At 51.7% G+C, this 17,378-nt stretch overlaps 1 protein-coding gene across 2 annotated transcripts in view; it reads left to right on the forward strand.

The window, feature by feature from the left end:
- The first annotated feature begins 2,901 nt into the window (after positions 1 to 2,901).
- NOS2 (nitric oxide synthase 2) overlaps positions 2,902 to 17,378 on the forward strand; it is a 35,660-nt gene continuing 21,183 nt past the window's right edge. Inside the window, exons 1-7 of one of the 2 annotated variants that reach the window (XM_028520360.2) lie at positions 2,902 to 3,045; positions 9,797 to 9,881; positions 10,660 to 10,782; positions 11,871 to 12,019; positions 15,596 to 15,758; positions 16,234 to 16,325; positions 17,235 to 17,376. In XM_028520360.2, the coding sequence (XP_028376161.1) occupies positions 2,945 to 3,045; positions 9,797 to 9,881; positions 10,660 to 10,782; positions 11,871 to 12,019; positions 15,596 to 15,758; positions 16,234 to 16,325; positions 17,235 to 17,376 (855 nt within the window). In that variant the 5' untranslated portion in view covers positions 2,902 to 2,944. Of the gene's footprint in view, positions 3,046 to 7,509; positions 7,625 to 9,796; positions 9,882 to 10,659; positions 10,783 to 11,870; positions 12,020 to 15,595; positions 15,759 to 16,233; positions 16,326 to 17,234; positions 17,377 to 17,378 lie in introns of those variants that run through there. The other variant, XM_036033362.1, reaches the window with a different exon arrangement.

The following is a 17,378-nucleotide window of genomic DNA, read 5'->3' on the forward strand; positions in this document are numbered from 1 at the left end:
TGCAGTTGCTGGAAGCCTTCACTTGCAAGTAGTTACAGAAATGAAAAGATTGAGCAAAAAGAAAAAAGGTCTCATGGACATGGACAACAGTGGGGTGATTGTGGGGGTGGAGTGGGAGGGGGTATAAGGGGACTAAATGGTAATGGAAAAATACAATACAATATATTAACTAATTTAAAAAAAGAAATGAAAAGATTTAACTAGAATTGACATCAATTTAAGATGGCCAAAGTGTTGCTTTTTGATGCCTAAATTAATTTTTGCCTGTAAGATTAGAAAAAGTCAGCTCTAAAACTAAAACTAAATGAATGGGAAGCTTATCTTCATTGGAAATTACAGGCTTCTGGAGGAGCACAGGCAAATTGCAAAGCAGTTTCACCTACTTTGGTGCTCTTCCTCCCTCTGTCCCTACACGTACTGCTCTGCACCATAATTATTCATTCCTCTCTTCAGGCTTTGCACTCCTGAAGCCCAGGGACTATGCACCTTTCCTTGAGCAGTACTGATTTCCTGGAACAAACTGGATGAAACCTGAGAGAAGGCGGGCTTTGGTATGTGAAAAAGCATTGCAACCTATCACTATTTTTATTCATTCATTCATTAATTCATTCAATTAACAAAGATCTTTGAGTTCCTATCCTGCCTTTTTTGTAATTTAGTCTTAGACAAATTCAATTAATCACTATGCTGCATTTAATTTGGGAAGGACAGGAAGGAAAGGAATGGATGGTGGCAGCGCTGTGTGAGGCTGGTGAGACCCAGGGTGTTTTCTTTCCATCCATTTTAGACTCTCCCCTAACGTAGTTGTTATTTTACCTTTCTAACCGAACAATGCATACCATATAGGAACACTGTATTCGAAGCACCAGAATAGATGAAATTATTAAACATCATAATTTCCCATGTTAAAACAGAAACTAAAAAATGTTTCCATATAAGAAGCTATAACATGCTTGCTTTTAGAACAAAGGAATTTTTTCTCTGTGGAAAATAGTTCTACCTGCCATTCTGCCACAGCTAACATAGAGCTGCAGGGTCAGACATCCGGGACACCCACATCTGAGCAGTCTCCCTGGGCCCGCAGCTCCTCTTCCCTTCCCCAGACCTCAGGCTGTCCACTTCAAGGACCTGTCGGGAACACTGGCATTGCCCAGCCTGCCAGGTCTTCTGTAATCGGGCATTTCCCAGTTTGTTCCATGGTGTCAATTCTCCCCAGCTTCCTGGACTCCTGCCGCAAGCTGCACACGGAAGGGCTGGACAGAAACGGGCCAGAGAGCTCCCTGATGAGTTAAAAATAAAATCCCCAGATGCTAAAAGTGAAGTGAGGCAGCTTAGCTAAACCAAACCAGGCTCCACGACGGCTCCTTTATTGGACGTGCCACCCTGCTGATGAGCTGCTACCTTGGACCTGGGACCAGGAAGAAGTGAATTTATGAAGATGCACCAAGAGGATGATGTCACAGCTGGATCCAGACACCCACAGGCCAGGAGTCCTAGTCATAAATTAGCTAACTGTACACACAGCTGGGGACATTCCCTAAGGACACACACTCAAAAAAATCTTTATGCAAAAACGGCTCCCTGGATGACACAGGATGGGTATAAATACTTCTTAGCTGCCAGTGTCACCATAACTTTGCAACGAGTTGAAGACTGAGACTCTCTGGCACCAGGAAACTCAGCATTGCTGGTTTGAAACCTCCCAGCCAGTCCCAGTAAGGGGCCTGGGCAGCCTGAGGTCGCAGAGCTCCCGTGCTGCTGTCCGTACCCGTACCCTGCCGAGGCCGCGCAGCCAGCTGCGAGGTGAGTTGTCTTCACTTCTGGGGAACCGGCTGCCTCTTCCTGTTTGGGAAGGCTCCAAAAACTTCGGGAGTTTTCTGCCTACAGAGATAAACTGGTGAAAAGCCTGAGAAATGCCACCGTGAGGTCTGGCTCTTTGGACAGGGCATCTTAATCCATTTTTTGTTTGTTTGTTTTTCCTGCAAAAAATTTGCCATGGTTGTTACATTTCAAGAAAAACACTTTTTTTTTTTTTTGGAAAATTCAGACTGGAAAGTAAAAAGTAATCTGCTAAGATTTTTGTTTTTACATAGATTATCCTATCCAATCCTTATAACATACACTTCTCCCCTGCCTAACAACTTCTTTTAAGATGGATACTATAAGCCCATTTTATGAATGAAGAAATAAGCCTGAGGTAAATAACTGAGTCCAGGCCTGTGACTAGTGGGGGCTCTGGGACGCTCGCATGGGCCACAGCCCCTCATTGCCTCCAGGTGCCGGGGGTTTCCAGCGAGGAGGTATGCTGGTTGCAAGCCCAGACCAGACCTGGGTCTCCACTTAGGTCTCCTTCTTTGGTCTTTTTTAAAGGAGATGATCGATCTCAAATATTGAGAGTTGAATGCATGTTTCGCAAATAATTATTTCCCTCCTAAATGATTAAAAAATGTAGCGTTGACAGCAATTACAAAATCTTAAAAGAAAGGCAGCTGCAACCTGAGTGCAGTGCTAGAGCTGCTGGAAAAGGTCTTGCCGACCCAGGCAGAGGCACCTACCAACTGGCTCCTTCCCACATCACCTCGGGCTGGCTCGGGTTAGGTGGGCTGCAGGTCCTGTAAAGCAGACGCACAGGGTTTGTGCTGTGTCCTTGTTGAGCTGTGAGCCTGCATTTTTCCCTCAGATTGTTATGCAGGTTTTTAGAATTAAAGTCTATATCCAAAGGATCCCCAAAGCCAGCCCCCCAGTAGGAGCAGAGGTTGCGAAGCATTCATGAAGCGGCTGTTCTAGATTTATGTTAGCTTCTGTATGATTCTTTAGTCCACCAACCATATTGTAAACTCTTGGTCACCCTTCTGTCACCCTCTCCTTCCCCTTCCTCAGCCCCGTGGTGAAGAACCTCTGAGTTTAAATCCAGGCAAGTGTCCTGCTTTGCAAAGCCACAGAGATGGCTTATCTCTGGAAGTTTCTGTTCAAATCCAAATCACACTTGACGAAGGAACCAGACATCAACAACAATGTGGGGGAAACCATCCGGGCTCCCCGCAGGTATGTTTCCCTGGTCACTTCCACCTCTGCTCATCTCCGCCCTGCTTTCGTTTTCCGTTTTCCCTCCGGCACCACCAGCTCAGAATTTCTCTCTCATCCCGGCTTCTCAATGGAGGTCTGATCTCACTGGTTGCTTCTTGGATGTCCCTGTTGGGATTTGATGCCGCCACTGTTTATTATGTACCCCACTGCGCCTGATGTGATGTGGAGAAGGAAGGGACAAGGCACAGTACTGGCTCCGAAGGAGCTTGGAATCTCCTGGGGGCGGAGCATGGAAAGTGCAGGTGCAGTCCCTGACTTGACCATGGGAGGCAGTAGCGTCCAGCAGTTGGAAGTGGGAAGGCACCCTGGCCAACTTCCGTTCTGATTCACCAGTGCGTATGCCTTGCCAGTTGTTAGATATTTTGAATATCAACCTGGGGAGGAGTACTGGGATGTTTGGCAAACTCTATTCCGGCCCTGTGCTGTGCTGTCTTCCCTCAGCTTTGTCACCTAGGGCAAGTTAACCCCTCTGAGCCTCAGAGGTTCTCACCTGCAGTATGGGCACGCAACAGGACCCACCTCATATCGCGTTGAAATGAAACGAGAGTGTGCAGGTACATCATTTAGCACTGCGCCCATACATAACAGGCTCTCAAAAACATGAGGGTTTTATTATAGTTCACTGAGCACCACTCTGTGCCAGGGCTCTGTGGGGCACTTCATACTATTGCATCTCAGCTCATCCCCACGGTGGCTCTGTGAAGTTGCAGCTATTGTGGCATTTTTATTGTCACATTTTACAAACGAAGAGACAGAAGCTCTAAGATGGGAGTGACTTCCCTTAGGTCACCTAAGTGGTATTTATGAAGTTGGGCTTTGAGGCCTGAGGCGGAGTTGAGAGAATGTCAACCGACCAGTCAGTCAGTGGGCGGGCTTCCAGGCTGCGCTAGATAAGTTTATCCAGCATGCCTTGAACTGGAGGCTGAGCCTTGCTCAAATGACAGACAAGAAAATCTGCAGTATCATGAAAGCAGGACTCATACCAAAGCCTCAGTTCAGAAGGGCAACCTCCGCCTCCTCGGAGCCTTTCCCACCGGCTCCAGCGGGCAGGGCGCCCTCTGGAGGCAGACAGCATGGCAACCTCAAGTGTACCTAACAGGGGACAGAAAAGCCATACAGTTACAAGCCTGGGCTTGGGGGTAAGCAGGTGGCTTTGCCACTTAATAGTCCTGTGACCTTTGATAAGTTCCCTAGCCTCTGAGCCTCAGTTTCCTCATCTGTGAGAAGGGGGTGATAATGCCTATTTTCTGGGGCGGTGGTAAGAATTAAATGAATTTTTACCTGTAAGTAACGTAGCGCTGTGCCTGGCAGAGAGTAAGAGCCTGACAAATGGCGTTTGTGGCTGTTATCATCAGTGTTTCTGCAGTTGGCACCTAGGATGCCACTGAGCAGCACTGGGCAGGGTCTCCTCTAAGGGCCTCAGAGAAGTGAGTGGGCTGGGGGTGGACTTGGAAGAATGGGTAGAATGTGGGGAGATCAAGAGAAACAGCAAAGACATTCCAGGAAGGGAGACAAGGTGGGCAAAAACTCCGAGACAGAAGTGAGCAGGACTGTGCTTGGGCCTGGAGTGGGGGTGGGGGCTGGGATAGGAGTGATGAAGTCAGAGCTCAGAGGGCTTCAATGCAAAGTAGGGGGTTTGGACTTGCTCAGCTTAGTGGCAGTGGGGAGCCATTGCAGATTCTTGAGCAAGACAGTCCAGGTATGTTGGGTGTGTTGAACCGGAGGAGAGAATATTTGAAAACAGGCAGCCTGGGCTGTGGTGGCTGAGGTGGCCAAGAGACTGAGGGACGAGAATGTAGGGTTGGACAGCCTCTTGATGTCCTCCTGGCTGTTCAGACTGACGTGCTGCAGACGGACAGAGGCTTCATCACTGCTCACAGGATCTAGGGAGGGCCCAACCCCCAGGAATCTGCTTTGACTCTTCTTGGTCACCAAGTAACACGTCCCTTCCTATTTTCTCTTCACCTCATGGCTGCAGCCCCTGCCACCATCCCCCATAATGGCTCTGACTCTCTCACGCCAACTTGACTTCTAGCAAGTCAAGCTGGAGTCTGCTGTGGCTCCCTATTGCCTGTTGCCACACTGAGGCTTGACTTCGGGGTTCTGCATGGTCACTCTTCCCAGGGGGCCCATCGCACCTGGCCAACTCAGCTTTCCTGTTTCCTGGTGCCTGTACACTGCAGATTCCTCCCCAGACTCACCCAGACCCAATCCGCCCCCTATCTTTTCAGATCCGCCCCCACCCCTGTAGTGCAGCCTACAGCTTTTAGCTCGGAATCCCACATCCTCTAACAGCACTGACAGTTATTCCTGACTTGTGTTTTGGACAATTCAGGAGACCTGGGCTCAGATCCCAGGAGGACCCTGAGCTGTAGGTTTACTGGAAGCAAACTGTTGACCTGACCTACCTTTCTAAGCTTGGGTGGGCTGATGGAAAGGCTCGAATTAGATACTAGGGGTGATGGAGAGAAAATATCATACATTGATCTATTTGCCCCTCCCAGCAACCCATGAGGAAGGGACTTCTGCTATTGTCCTACTGTAGGGATGAAAACCTTGAAGCCTAGAAAGTTTAAGTAATTTTTAAGATTTCAGAGTTAGCAAATGTCAGAGCCAGGGGTCAAACTTACCAGTCTGGCTTGTAACCTGAACTGGGCTGCCACTCTTTCGCTTCTGGGCATGTTCCAGCCTGGTAACAATTATGTGCTGAGAGCTACTCACCTGGCACAGTGCTTGGGGGTAGGGGAGTGGTCATGGAAATACCCATGAGGCCCTTCTGTTGATTAATGAAACAGTAAATTGAGTCACTTACTAATTGCATGCATAGCAGCCAAAAATAACAGATAATATTTGTAAAGTCCTTATTACTGAGGCTCAGAGGCTGGGGGACTTACCCAACATCACAGGGCTATTAACTGTCAGTAACAAGACAGAAACTCTTGTTATCCTTATTTTACAAGGTTGAATGACTTACTCCAGCTCAGAATCCGGAAAGTAGTGAGACTGAGGTTTGAACCAAGGTCGAACCCATAACCTCTATAGTATGTGGGCTCTCCTTGAGGGTCTGCTATGTGCTGGATTAGGGAAAGGACGGACAAGAGACCCAGTGGCTGCTGGCAGCGGTGGATGAGGGTGAGGGCGCGGTGCCTTCCTCACTGGTTTGGGGAGGAGTGCCTGCAGAACAGGAGGTTAAAGGGCTTTCTGAACTGGGGTGGGTGTGACAGAGAGGTAGGAGGTCGTGGGAGAATGAGGTGGGAGGCCCAGCTGGACTGCAACCGGCAGCAGGGGTGGGGATTTCACCAGAAGAGGAAGCCACAGTGCAAAGGGGATTTTATACTCTTTGGAAAAGCAATGGGAACCAATTAATATATTTTGATTTTAAAAGGTGATTTTCAAGTTCATTCAGGTTCAGTAAGACCCAAAACCTATTACAGGTGACTAATGACTCTGTATTTTGTGTAAACAAATGACTGGGAAGTGGACATGGTGTGTGCATTTTAGGGACAAAGGCAGATGTTGGGAACATCTAGGTGAAGATATATATCATTTGGAACAAAGCCGGGCTGGGTTGCAGTTGGCTCAGTATAACTGTGTACCTTCTTCCATTCCACTTTAATCGGGTTGGGGTCAAAGGCACCGGGACACGTCCAGGTGGGCTCTGTGCTCTGAGGCCGGGGTCTGCCGCCCTGTCTCCCTGGTCTAGACGCGAGGAATTATGCTGCGTCCACCGTAGGAGGAACGTACAGCGGGAGCTAAGTCAGCAAGGAGGTCCTGTGCTTTCCAGATGCAAGGACCAGGGGCCTGGAAGGGACCCGAGGGGGCTCCTGGCCCACCTTGCAGCCCTCCCATGTCTCCCACTAACAGTCACTTTCAGCCCTGCTCGCTCTTTGGCTCCCTTCCTGGAATCACACTGAACACACAGAAAAAACAACACTGCCCAGGGCAGGCAGCCTTGTGAGGGGAGAGAGCTTGGGCTGTGGCCCTGGGGCTACTGCGTGGCCTGGGGCAAGACAGCTAATCTCTCTGCCCCGCTCCTCCCCAATAAGGTGGGGGCAGCCGTATGGATTTGCCTCCTTGACTGGATTTAGTAAAGGGTAGATAAAATAATAGAATAAAGTTTGCTCTGCTAACTGTAAAGCACTACAGTACAAAGCCTGCTCTACTTGCTCCAGGGCCTTAGCCCAGAGAAAGTCCAGGGGCATCTGAAGGGCAGACATCCCTGAGAGCGCCTGCTCTGGGTCACTGGGGGTGGGCGCACCCCTCCCTACCTACGGGACACTTGGGCCCAGGGCCAATCGGGGTGAAGCGGAGTCTAGGCAGTGTCTCCTGTTTGCTCCGCCCCGGGGCGAGGGCTGCGGAGGCGGGCGGCTTTAAAGGGGCCAGCACGGAGCGGGAAGGGGAGCCCTCTGAGCTACGCCCTGGCCAGTACCATGCGCGAGGGCCTGAGTGCGGCGTGCGAGGCAGCCCGGCCCCGGCTCTGCGGGCTCCTCCGCAGGATCCTGCGGCCGAAGCCCACCTGCGGCTCCCGCCGAGCCAGGTACTGCAGCCGGGCCGGGTCAGCCCTGGGAGGGAGGCAGGCGGCTCCGCGCGCGGACCGGGTTCCAGCCCCACGTGGCACTGATCTTCTCTGAGCCTTGGTTTTCTGTGAAAATATGAGGATTGTAATGTTCGCTCTGTAGGATTTCAATGAGGATTTACTTAAAAGTATTTTCCTTGGTTAGAAGCCTATGAGGTTACGATTGTGCAGCCACAAAGGCCCAGAGAGTGCCCACATGCTCCTGTAAGCCACCGTCTATGAGGGCCAGAGTAGGAATTTTGGATGTCTCAGCACTCAGGAGCTTTCTAGATTTTTTTTCAGCACTGGGGCTGCTACGCCGTTTAGGACAGATATAAGAGAGCAAAAGGGTTCTTGTTTAACAAATAAGATCCATTTTCCAGAGCTCCTCTCTGCCCCCAGGCCCTGCTGTAGGGAGTGGTGAGTGGGCAGGGAGGATCAGCAACTGCGGGAGAGTCAGGACCCCGGGTCAGCCCCAAAACAAGCCACAGACTGCAGCTCTGACCTCAGCACCCGGGGCCTGGGTCTAAGCGCGCACCACGCTGCAGCACCCCTTTCGATGTCAGGTCCTTAAGGGTCCTCCTTTCCCACAGAGAACCCAGCAGGACCAAGCACAACGGTGGGCTCGACCAAATTGCACCGAGTGTCTGGGTGGGCAATGCAATGATTTGCCAGTGAGTATCCAGAGCCTTAACGTGCTCCTCGGGCTTCTGGCCACCCCGCCTCCCCACAGCTGCCGAAAGAAACCTGCTGAGGGAGAAGGGGGATCATGCATAGCTTTGTTTATTCATTTTCAAATTTAAACATTTTCCCAGTTACAAAAGGAATTCATGGTCACTGTAAAAAGTTGGAGAATGCAGAGAAGTATAAGGAAAAATTCAAATCACCCATGCTCTTACCACTTAACGCTAGTCACTGTTAACATTTACTTAACGACTTTCTATGCTTTTACACACGCAGCATCGGACCATGCACGCAGTTTGGGGCATTGTTTATAATGGTGGAGAACTGGGCACAACCTAAATATTACCTTTCCAATAATAAAAACAATACATGCTCATGTGTCATATTCCAGCCTCACAGATGTGTACAGAGTAGGACATGAGAGACCCTTGGAATACTCTCTGCTCTCCTTCCCCTTTGATGTGGGTGTGCATGCACACCCCAGAAAATGCTGCAAAGAACATAGAACACAAGCTTTCGTACTGAAGTGCCCCTACAGTGTGATCCGACCCGGAAGGGGGCATGTGTGATTTTGGAGGGGTGCTTACGAGCATGTAGCCAGGGAGCTACGTCTTCTGTTCTCTGTAGCGTTTGCCAGGAGAGCGAACCTGAAATCCCAAACCAGAACCAATGGTTTCTAAGTGGTTACAGACTATTAGAGCTCTCTCCAATGGACAAGCTACGTTCTTTACATCTGCCTTTTTAAAGTAAATGTAAGCAATATGTGTTTTTAAAAAAGAGGTCTTATCTTCCAGAAGCTCTTACTGAGATGTTTGTAGATGGCAGGGCATCTCGGACTTGCTTTGGACTGGTGGTGGGGCCAGGGGAGTGGAGCTGAAACAGAACTGGCATGGGTTGGTACTGGGTGAAAGGCCCAAGGGCGATTATTACTCTATTATCTCCACTCTGAGTGTTTCACATTTTCCATAATAAGAATTTAGAATAAATAAATAAACCAAGACAAATCAAATGCTTTAAATAAAAAAGCTTAAGTCCCCTGAAATGAATGGGTGGTGGGCAGTGCTGCTGGGCTGGGAGAAGCCCTTCTCGGCCCACCCACGTTTGTACTCGGCTTCTGAGGGGGGCATCTTCCCGAGCTTCTGTGGGTCGTCCTTTGGGCCACCGGCCTTGGTTCAGCTCCCTTTGTGTCTTCTTGGCTGTGTAGCGGGAAGGCAAGAGAGGAGAGGGTAGAGGGAGGATGCTGATGGTGAGGAGGGGGGTCTGACTGCCTGCTCCCCAACACACACACACACAAACACACACACACATGTGAGCACACACACACATACACATCTGGAACCACAAGCAATTCACTTCTGCTCTCTGGACCTCAGTTCCCTCATCCCTCAAGTGACAGGCTGGTAGAAGGGACTCTAAGGCCCCTCTCTGCCCTCAGGTGCTCCATCTCATGACAGTTGTTTCCTTTCACAGTCCAGTGACACAGGATGACCCCAAGGGTCACAGCCTTGGCCAGCCTCGGAATGAGTCCCCCCAGCCCTTCACGGGGACGGTGGAGGTCAGTGAGTCACACGGGTGCGGGAAGCCCCTTCCCCCCTCACCCAGGCAGATGCAGGCTGAGCAGCCTGGTGGAAGCTGGGGTCTGGGCAGGGGGTGGAGACCCAGGGAATACAGGTGGGGGTGAGGAAGGACTTTGGGAGGGCAGGTGATGTATGGTGATCAGGAGTAGTGGCCCCTGAGGTGCAACTTCCACCTGGATGACGTGCCTGTGTGATTGAGGGGTGAGAGGAGACCACCCATGGAGTCAGACCCAGCAGCTGAACCTTCGCTACAGCCCCCAGCCGCTGTCCCACTGGTTCTATCTTCCCCAAGCGCTTCAGATCTCAGTGTTCCAGATGGGACGGGCAGAGAAATGGGGCAGGGGTGGCTGGGAGAGCGGATGGTGTACATTTTTTAAAATGCCTCTCAGTCCATTCTTCTTCCTCCTGATTTCTGTCCTCGGAAGCAACGGCTGTAACACTGGCGGTGACAGTAGTCTCCTTTGCATCTAGACTTCCCTACTGTTGCAGTTCCTCTGAGGGAGCATTTGGCAGGGTCTTGGGCGAGGAGAGATGCCTGGCCAGTGGCCCGGGCACCTGGAGCTCTTAGCAGGCACTGGCCCAGGTGGCCAGGCTGCCGGGAAGGGAGGAGGGACACGGACCAACACCCTGACCCGAGTTCCCACCCAAGCTCCCCACCCCACGCAAAGCCAAAGCAGGGCCCAAGGGCCAGGGAGAGACCCGTGGGGTCCTGGACTTGGAGGCATTTGGGGATCCCGGTTTTCTTCCTCCTCTTAGAAGTCTCCAGAATCCCTGGTCAAGCTGAAGGCACCCCCATCGGCCTGCCCAAGGCACGTGAGGATCAAAAACTGGGGCAGTGGGATGACCTTCCAAGACACGCTTCACCACAAGGCCAAAGGGGTGAGACATCTGGGGCTTCGGGTGAACCACCTTTGTCCCAAGTCAGCGGAGCCATCAGGGCCCTGAGAGGATCAAACAGATGTGTCTCTGGGCCAAACAGATGGTCATCACTTGGGTAAGGGTGCTGGGACCTGAGACGTGCTCCTCGTAAATAACAGTAGGAAGTAAGTGATGCCAACTTCCCGTGAATCCCCCTCGTGGGTAACAGATAATCCGGAGGTGAGAGAAATGGTTACACCATTAATTCTTTTCAAGAGAAGAAATTATTTACCATTTGTTTACATATACACCATTTGTTCTTTTCAGGAACAAATTAATTCTTTTCAAGAGAAACACAGATTTCAGCATAGTGTCAGGGAGAGTTTTCTAACAGACCTGTCCAGAGATGAACTAGGGTACAGCAAGGGCGCTTGCCGTCGGGAGAAGGGGTCAGGGCTGTTTGGTAGGGGTATTGGAGAGGGGCTCAAGCATCCAGTGAGTAGTTGTACTAAGTGTCCTTTATGGCTCCTGCCTGTATTCTATGCTTCTCATTCTAACTTTAGAATGCATTTATTTAAGTGGGAAAGAATTGAAATTTCAAGACCATGAAAGCACAATGATTTCCCACACCTTCCAGAAGTTACTCCAGTTAACATTTGGGTGTACCTCCTCCCAGTGCTTTTTTGGTGCCACCCTCTGGCTTTGGGATTTGCACCCTCTCATTTCAGTGCACCCTGGCCGAATGGCAATAGTGTATTCCCAGGAGCCACATCAGCCTCTTTGAATGAGAAGGTAGTCGAGATGTTTCCAAGGATAGAACTGTTGACTTCACTCTGGGTCCGGGGCCGGCTGGGAATAGGGCCAAGAGGCTGAGCCCAGGCAAGGGAGAGCAACCCCAGTTTATACCCACTGGGGTCCAGCCAGTAGAGGAAAAGAGTTCTAGGCAGGGGAAAAAGCCTGGTGGACCCCAGGGAGGAGGTGCCACAGGGGTGCAGAGGGGTGGTAGGTTGCTGGAGCGGCCAGAGTGGAAGGAGGTGGCCAGGAAAGCTAACCCTGGAGAGGATGGCCATCAAAACTGTCCACCTCACCACCCGCCTCTTTCTTCCCAGGATCTCGCTTGCAAGTCCAAGTACTGCTTGGGAGCCATCATGAACTCCAAAAGTTTGACCAGAGGACCCAGGGACAAGCCTACCTCCCCAGACGAGCTTCTACCTCAAGCTATCGAATTTGTCAACCAGTATTACAGCTCCTTCAAAGAGTAAGGCTTGCTTCTTGCAGGATCCACTGCCTCCCCCTTCCCAGGAGCTCTCCTGTCCCCAGCCATTTCCCTCTGAGGCCAGGCCCCGTTTCTTCCCAAATTTGCAGTGGCAACTAAAGCACAGTTTTCCAAGGGAAATAGACCCCAGGGGTAAGTTTTCATAATTGTGAGACAGAGAGGTGGAGCAATTGTGGTTAAAAGTGTGGGTCGGGAATGTAACTGAGTGTGAACCCTGCCTCCTGCAGTGGGCAGTCCCGTATCCTCGGGAAATCTGCTTATCCTCTCCGCGCCCCAACTTCCTCATCTGTAAAGGGGGGTAGGGTGAGGATAGAATCCTGCTCGTAAGACTGTTGTGAGGATTCGATACATTTAGAACAGTGTCCTGGTACAAAGGCACCTTGATTGTGACTTGATATGTACCCTTTTATTAAATGTTTGTAATAGGTAGGACCTTCGAGACCATCTAGGCAAGCCCTTCTCCTACAGGTGTGGACAAGGAAGCCCAGTGGCACACCTGAGGTCACCGAGTTGCAGCTAGAATTCAGGCCACCCGACTTGGAGAGGGCAGGACATACTCTTTGCACTGAACTTTGTGGGGTTCTACATTCCCGGACTTCATTAAATATACCCATTTTGCTGTATATAATGTGCACGTTCTCGCCCAAATTTTTGAGGGAAAAATAAGGATGCACATTATACACGGGTAGCACTTAAATGTGGGTGTGCATTATACACAACAAAGTATGGTATGACTTTGAATTAACGTAGTCCCCTTTAAGCCTTACAAGAAGAATACACAAAGGGATTGTAAGACAGAATGGCTGAGGGCATGGATTTGCTGTTTTGTGGGCTGGGAGGGCACTATGGCTTTTACAGTGCAGGCCCATGCGGCACTCCACTGCATGAAGTAAGCCAGGGAAATGCACCCGGGACCCCCATGGTGGAAAGAGTGGTTCCCGGCCAAACCACATCCCCTTTCCTATGGCCCTACAGTGTCTGAGCTGGGAGGGACCTTGAGTCTATGGAAGAGCCCCTTATCTCCCAGGGCCAGTGATCCTCAACCCTGGCTGCACTGTAGAGTTGCCAGAGGACCTTGCAGTGTACTGAGGTCAGCGTCCACTGGGCCACCAGTGTCAGGACCCCAGGAAGCGGGGAGGCAGCAGACACCCATGTTCTTTAAAAGCGCCCCAGGCATTTCTAATGTGCAGCCTGAGAACCCCGTGCACAGCAGGGTGCGTGGGCGAGGTGCCTGCTGTGTGTTGTGGAACTAAACCCTCTGCAGAAGTGCTTTGTGACTAGGGGTTCAAGGTCCCTGGTCTTTCAGCTAGGCTGTTGACGAATGAGCCTCTTAGGGTGCAGGCATTGTTTCCACGGGCTTCCCTGGGCCAGTACGTTGATGGCAACATTTACTGAACACTGAGTATGTTCTAGGCCCTGCGTAAGTGCCATGCAAGTGCTGCTCACCACCACTGTGTGAGATCGGCACCATGATTATGCTCCACATTTTTCAGACATGGAAACTGAAGCCATGGAGGAGATGTGAAGTGCTCAAAGTCACACCTTCTAAAGTCCCAGAGCTAGGATTTGAATCCCAGAAGTTTGGTGTTAGAGCTCCTGCTTTTAACTTCAAGTTCTAGTGTCCAACTCTTTGACCTTGAAGGTTCCGACTCCTTGCTGGACCTGGGAGTTGCCGCTGGTGTTTGGAAGGCAGCTGGGTGGGTGTCAGCCTGGGTGGCCTCCAGGGCTCCAGCTCTTGTGGCTGTTCAAACCCATCAGCTTCTCACTGAGGGAAGAGACATTTCACACAGTCACAAATCCATACCTGGCACCCCAAGCGGACCTGGGGGTTGTGAGTGACAGATGGCGGTTCACCTCCACAGATGTACTGGCAGCCCAAGGCACAAACAGCTGGGCTGTTCAGTTCAGCCTTTCACGAAGGAAAGATTGTGCAGTCAGAAATGGGAACTTGCTGAATGTTCTGCTCTAATCCAGTTTGCCAATGCCAAGAGCCACTCTCTTTTTTTTTTTTTTCAGAACTACTAGGCATAATAGCATTTTTAGTGCCTCAGAAATGAGACTATATGAACACAGTAGGAAAATACAGAATTCTAAAGGGACTAGGTAAAAAGCTGAAAACGAATCCTTCCTTATGCAGTCTCGTGGTAACATGACCAAGCACGCTCTGGTGATCGTCGGTGTTTTCCTGCTGGGATGCAGCACAGGGAGCAGGCAAGGAGCCTCGTTTGGGGTGAAAGGGCTTCCTGTGGTGGGCAACTCAGCCTTCACCCGGGCCGAGAGGTCCTTCAGCCAGGAGGATCCTTGAAGACAAACAGTGCCAAGTGTTTTGTCTTGGAGCTTCTTTCTTTAATCAGGGAAGAGTCGTCAAGACACTCTGCATCCCCAGAAAGGCCATTTTGTTCTGAGTTGTCCGATCTCCTTAATCAGGAGTTCATTCCTTAAATAGTTTTGTTTGTTGCCATTTCAAACATCTTTGGTGCTGATTGGAAATCTCAAGGTTGCTGTGTGTGTGTGTGTGTGTGTTTCAAAGCCTTTCTGACTGCATGCCTCCTCCCTTGGGGATGTTTCTGAAGCCCGGGAGGGGAGGGGAGAATGCAGTGTAGACACCTCACGTGGGATTGCTGGCTGAGAGCTGCAGAGGTTGGGTGCATGCTGCATGCTGTAGGCAGCCAGTGATGCTGGAGTGCGCTGGTGCCCTGCAGGCTGAGTCCTGAGAGCCAGGCTCTGTCTGTGCCTGACCAAGAAAGCAGGGGAAGGCTCTCAACATCTCTGGACTTGCAGTCTTCCCTAAGGTGGAAAGTGGAAGGTTAAGAGCCTGGGCTTGACATCAGCGAAACTTGAATCTGAGTCCTGACTTTGCTCTTTATCACACTTCTGTTCCATGCAGTCACTTAACCTCCTAGAGCCTTGGTGCACTGGACAGTAAGATAGACACCAAAATGCCTCCCTCAGAGACCCAGTGAGACTCCGAGTGGGAGGGACTTCACCCAGTACCTGGTTCCTAGCAAGAACTCAGAACTCGGGAGATGGTGTGGGAGGGCCTGGCTCATCTCTTAACCATGGGAAGGTGGGCGGCTGCTCCCCTGGATGAGAGGCTGGAGAGGGCTGTGGTGTGATGGGTGCCCCTCTGGGTCTTGCCTGCGTCTGGGGATTTCACGCTCTCCTTGCTTGTGCTCGTCAAGCTGAGATGTACATGGTTAGAGAAAAAGCACCTGGAAGCAAGGGTGCAGGTGGGATTAGGACCAGCTACGTAACTTGCAGGGGACCAGCTACGTAACCAGCTACGTAACTGCCACAAAATGAAAATGTGGACTCCCTGTTCAAAAGTGATGACGAATTTCAAGGCAGTGACAGCAGAGCATGAAACCAAGCACAGGGCCCTTCTAAGCTCAGGGCTCGTGAGGCCGACCCGTGAAGCTGACCCTGGAGGGGATGGTCTCCATGACAGACATCTTGCCCTCCTGGTGTCCTGGTTCAGTTCCTGCTTCTGTGGATTGAATTAATCCCTGTTTAAGGCCATCTCATTGTTGATCTTCCTGATGTCTTCCTGTCCTCCAGGGCAAAAATAGAGGAACATCTGGCCAGGGTGGAAGCCATAACAAAGGAGATAGAAACAACAGGAACCTACCAGCTGACGGGAGATGAGCTCATCTACGCCACCAAGCAGGCCTGGCGCAATGCCCCACGCTGCATCGGGAGGATCCAGTGGTCCAACCTACAGGTGGACTTCCTTAGAGCCCAGCTGGAGCGGAAGCCGAGGGGTGGGGGCGGGCAGGCCCTGGGAAGATGCACCCAAACAGCCAAGCTGAGCTGTGCCCAGGGCTCCCAGAGCAAAACCAGGGCCTCAGGCTCTCTCTTCGCATTCTTGAACCTCAGATGGGGCCCCTAAGAGAAGTCTAGAATCCAATTTCAGCCCCAGGATTTCTAGCTGATCTTTCTTTCTTAAGGCAAAGTTGGGAGACTAAATGCCGACATCAAACCCCTGGGCTTTGGGTTTTGAAAGCGTCTTCCAAGTGGGGTTGCTTGGGCTCCCCTAGGAGGGCAGGAGACAGGGCGGGCGGGGCAGCCCTGAGGTGGGAAACATTGGTGCAGAGGTCAGACCACACTTCCCCGCGTGGTGTTCCACGGCGGGGTTTGGCGCACACCCTCAGCCCCTGGTGACTGAGCTTCTGGGTTGCCCCTGGGGCTGTGTGCAGGTCTTCGACGCCCGGAGCTGCTCCACCGCCCGGGAAATGTTTGAGCACATCTGCAGGCACCTGCGGTACGCCACCAACCACGGCAACATCAGGTGGGGGCGCCTTTCCCGAGGCTACTGGGGCCCACCCTCCTCCAGAATCAGCCAAAAGATACAGATGGGTTTGGGGCAGCATTTCTAGCTCCGGGAGAAGCCAGGGGGAGAGAGACCTGAGACCCGGGCTTCTGTAGGGAGCCCTAGCAGCGACCTTAGCCACTCGGTAGCCTATTGTCTTGACTTGCTTTTGACTTGGAACCATTTGGAGGGGATGGAGGTCTTTAAGAAGCACGATTAGAGCTCCCCACTTTTTAGAGGGGGTGAGAAGTTAGTTTTGAGGCAAGTGGCTCCAGGGTAGTTTTTTCTTGGAGGTGGGAGTATGGATGCTCATCGGTAACCCACCTCTGCCTTCCCTTCCCTGCGCTCAACCAAAGAGGTCAAGGCTGATAGGACTGAGCAGCTCACTCATTCAATCGTTCATCTATTGTGTTCAGCAAATACTCAGTGATCAATTAACCGGGACTAAACAAAGGGCCAGGCGCTGGGGTGGAGTGGGGTGGGCTGGGAGGGCTGCTGAGGTAACTAAAACCCTAAGACACTGCTTCAGCCACTGTGAACCTATGTCTGCACTGGCTCAACTGCAAGGAGAGAAATACGGCGCAGAGGGGAAAGGGATGGGGCGGCTCACCCTGCCTGAGAGTGGGGACGGCTTCCCGGAGGGGCCAGTCCCTGCGCTGGAAGGAGAAGAGGGAGGGAGAGGGCCTGCGGGGACGGGGCGGGCTACACAGAGGCCAGGGAGAGCGTGGCCTGTTGGGGAGCTGCAGGAGCCGGTTCCGGTTCCGTTAGCTCAGGGGCGGAGGCCTGGGGAGGCAGAAGACAGGAAGGGGAGGGGAGCTGGTGGGGGATGGCGGGGAGCCTCCCCACAGTGCGCCAGGTGGTAAACAGCACTCTCTGGGCTTGGGGAAGGTCGGCCATCACCGTGTTCCCCCAGCGGAGCGATGGGAAGCATGACTTCCGGGTCTGGAACGCTCAGCTCCTCCGGTACGCCGGCTACCAGATGCCCGACGGCACCATCAGAGGGGACCCCGCCTGCGTGGAGTTCACCCAGGT

The sequence above is a fragment of the Phyllostomus discolor genome, chromosome 8 (genome assembly GCF_004126475.2).
Source record: "Phyllostomus discolor isolate MPI-MPIP mPhyDis1 chromosome 8, mPhyDis1.pri.v3, whole genome shotgun sequence".
Taxonomy (NCBI): domain Eukaryota; kingdom Metazoa; phylum Chordata; class Mammalia; order Chiroptera; family Phyllostomidae; genus Phyllostomus; species Phyllostomus discolor.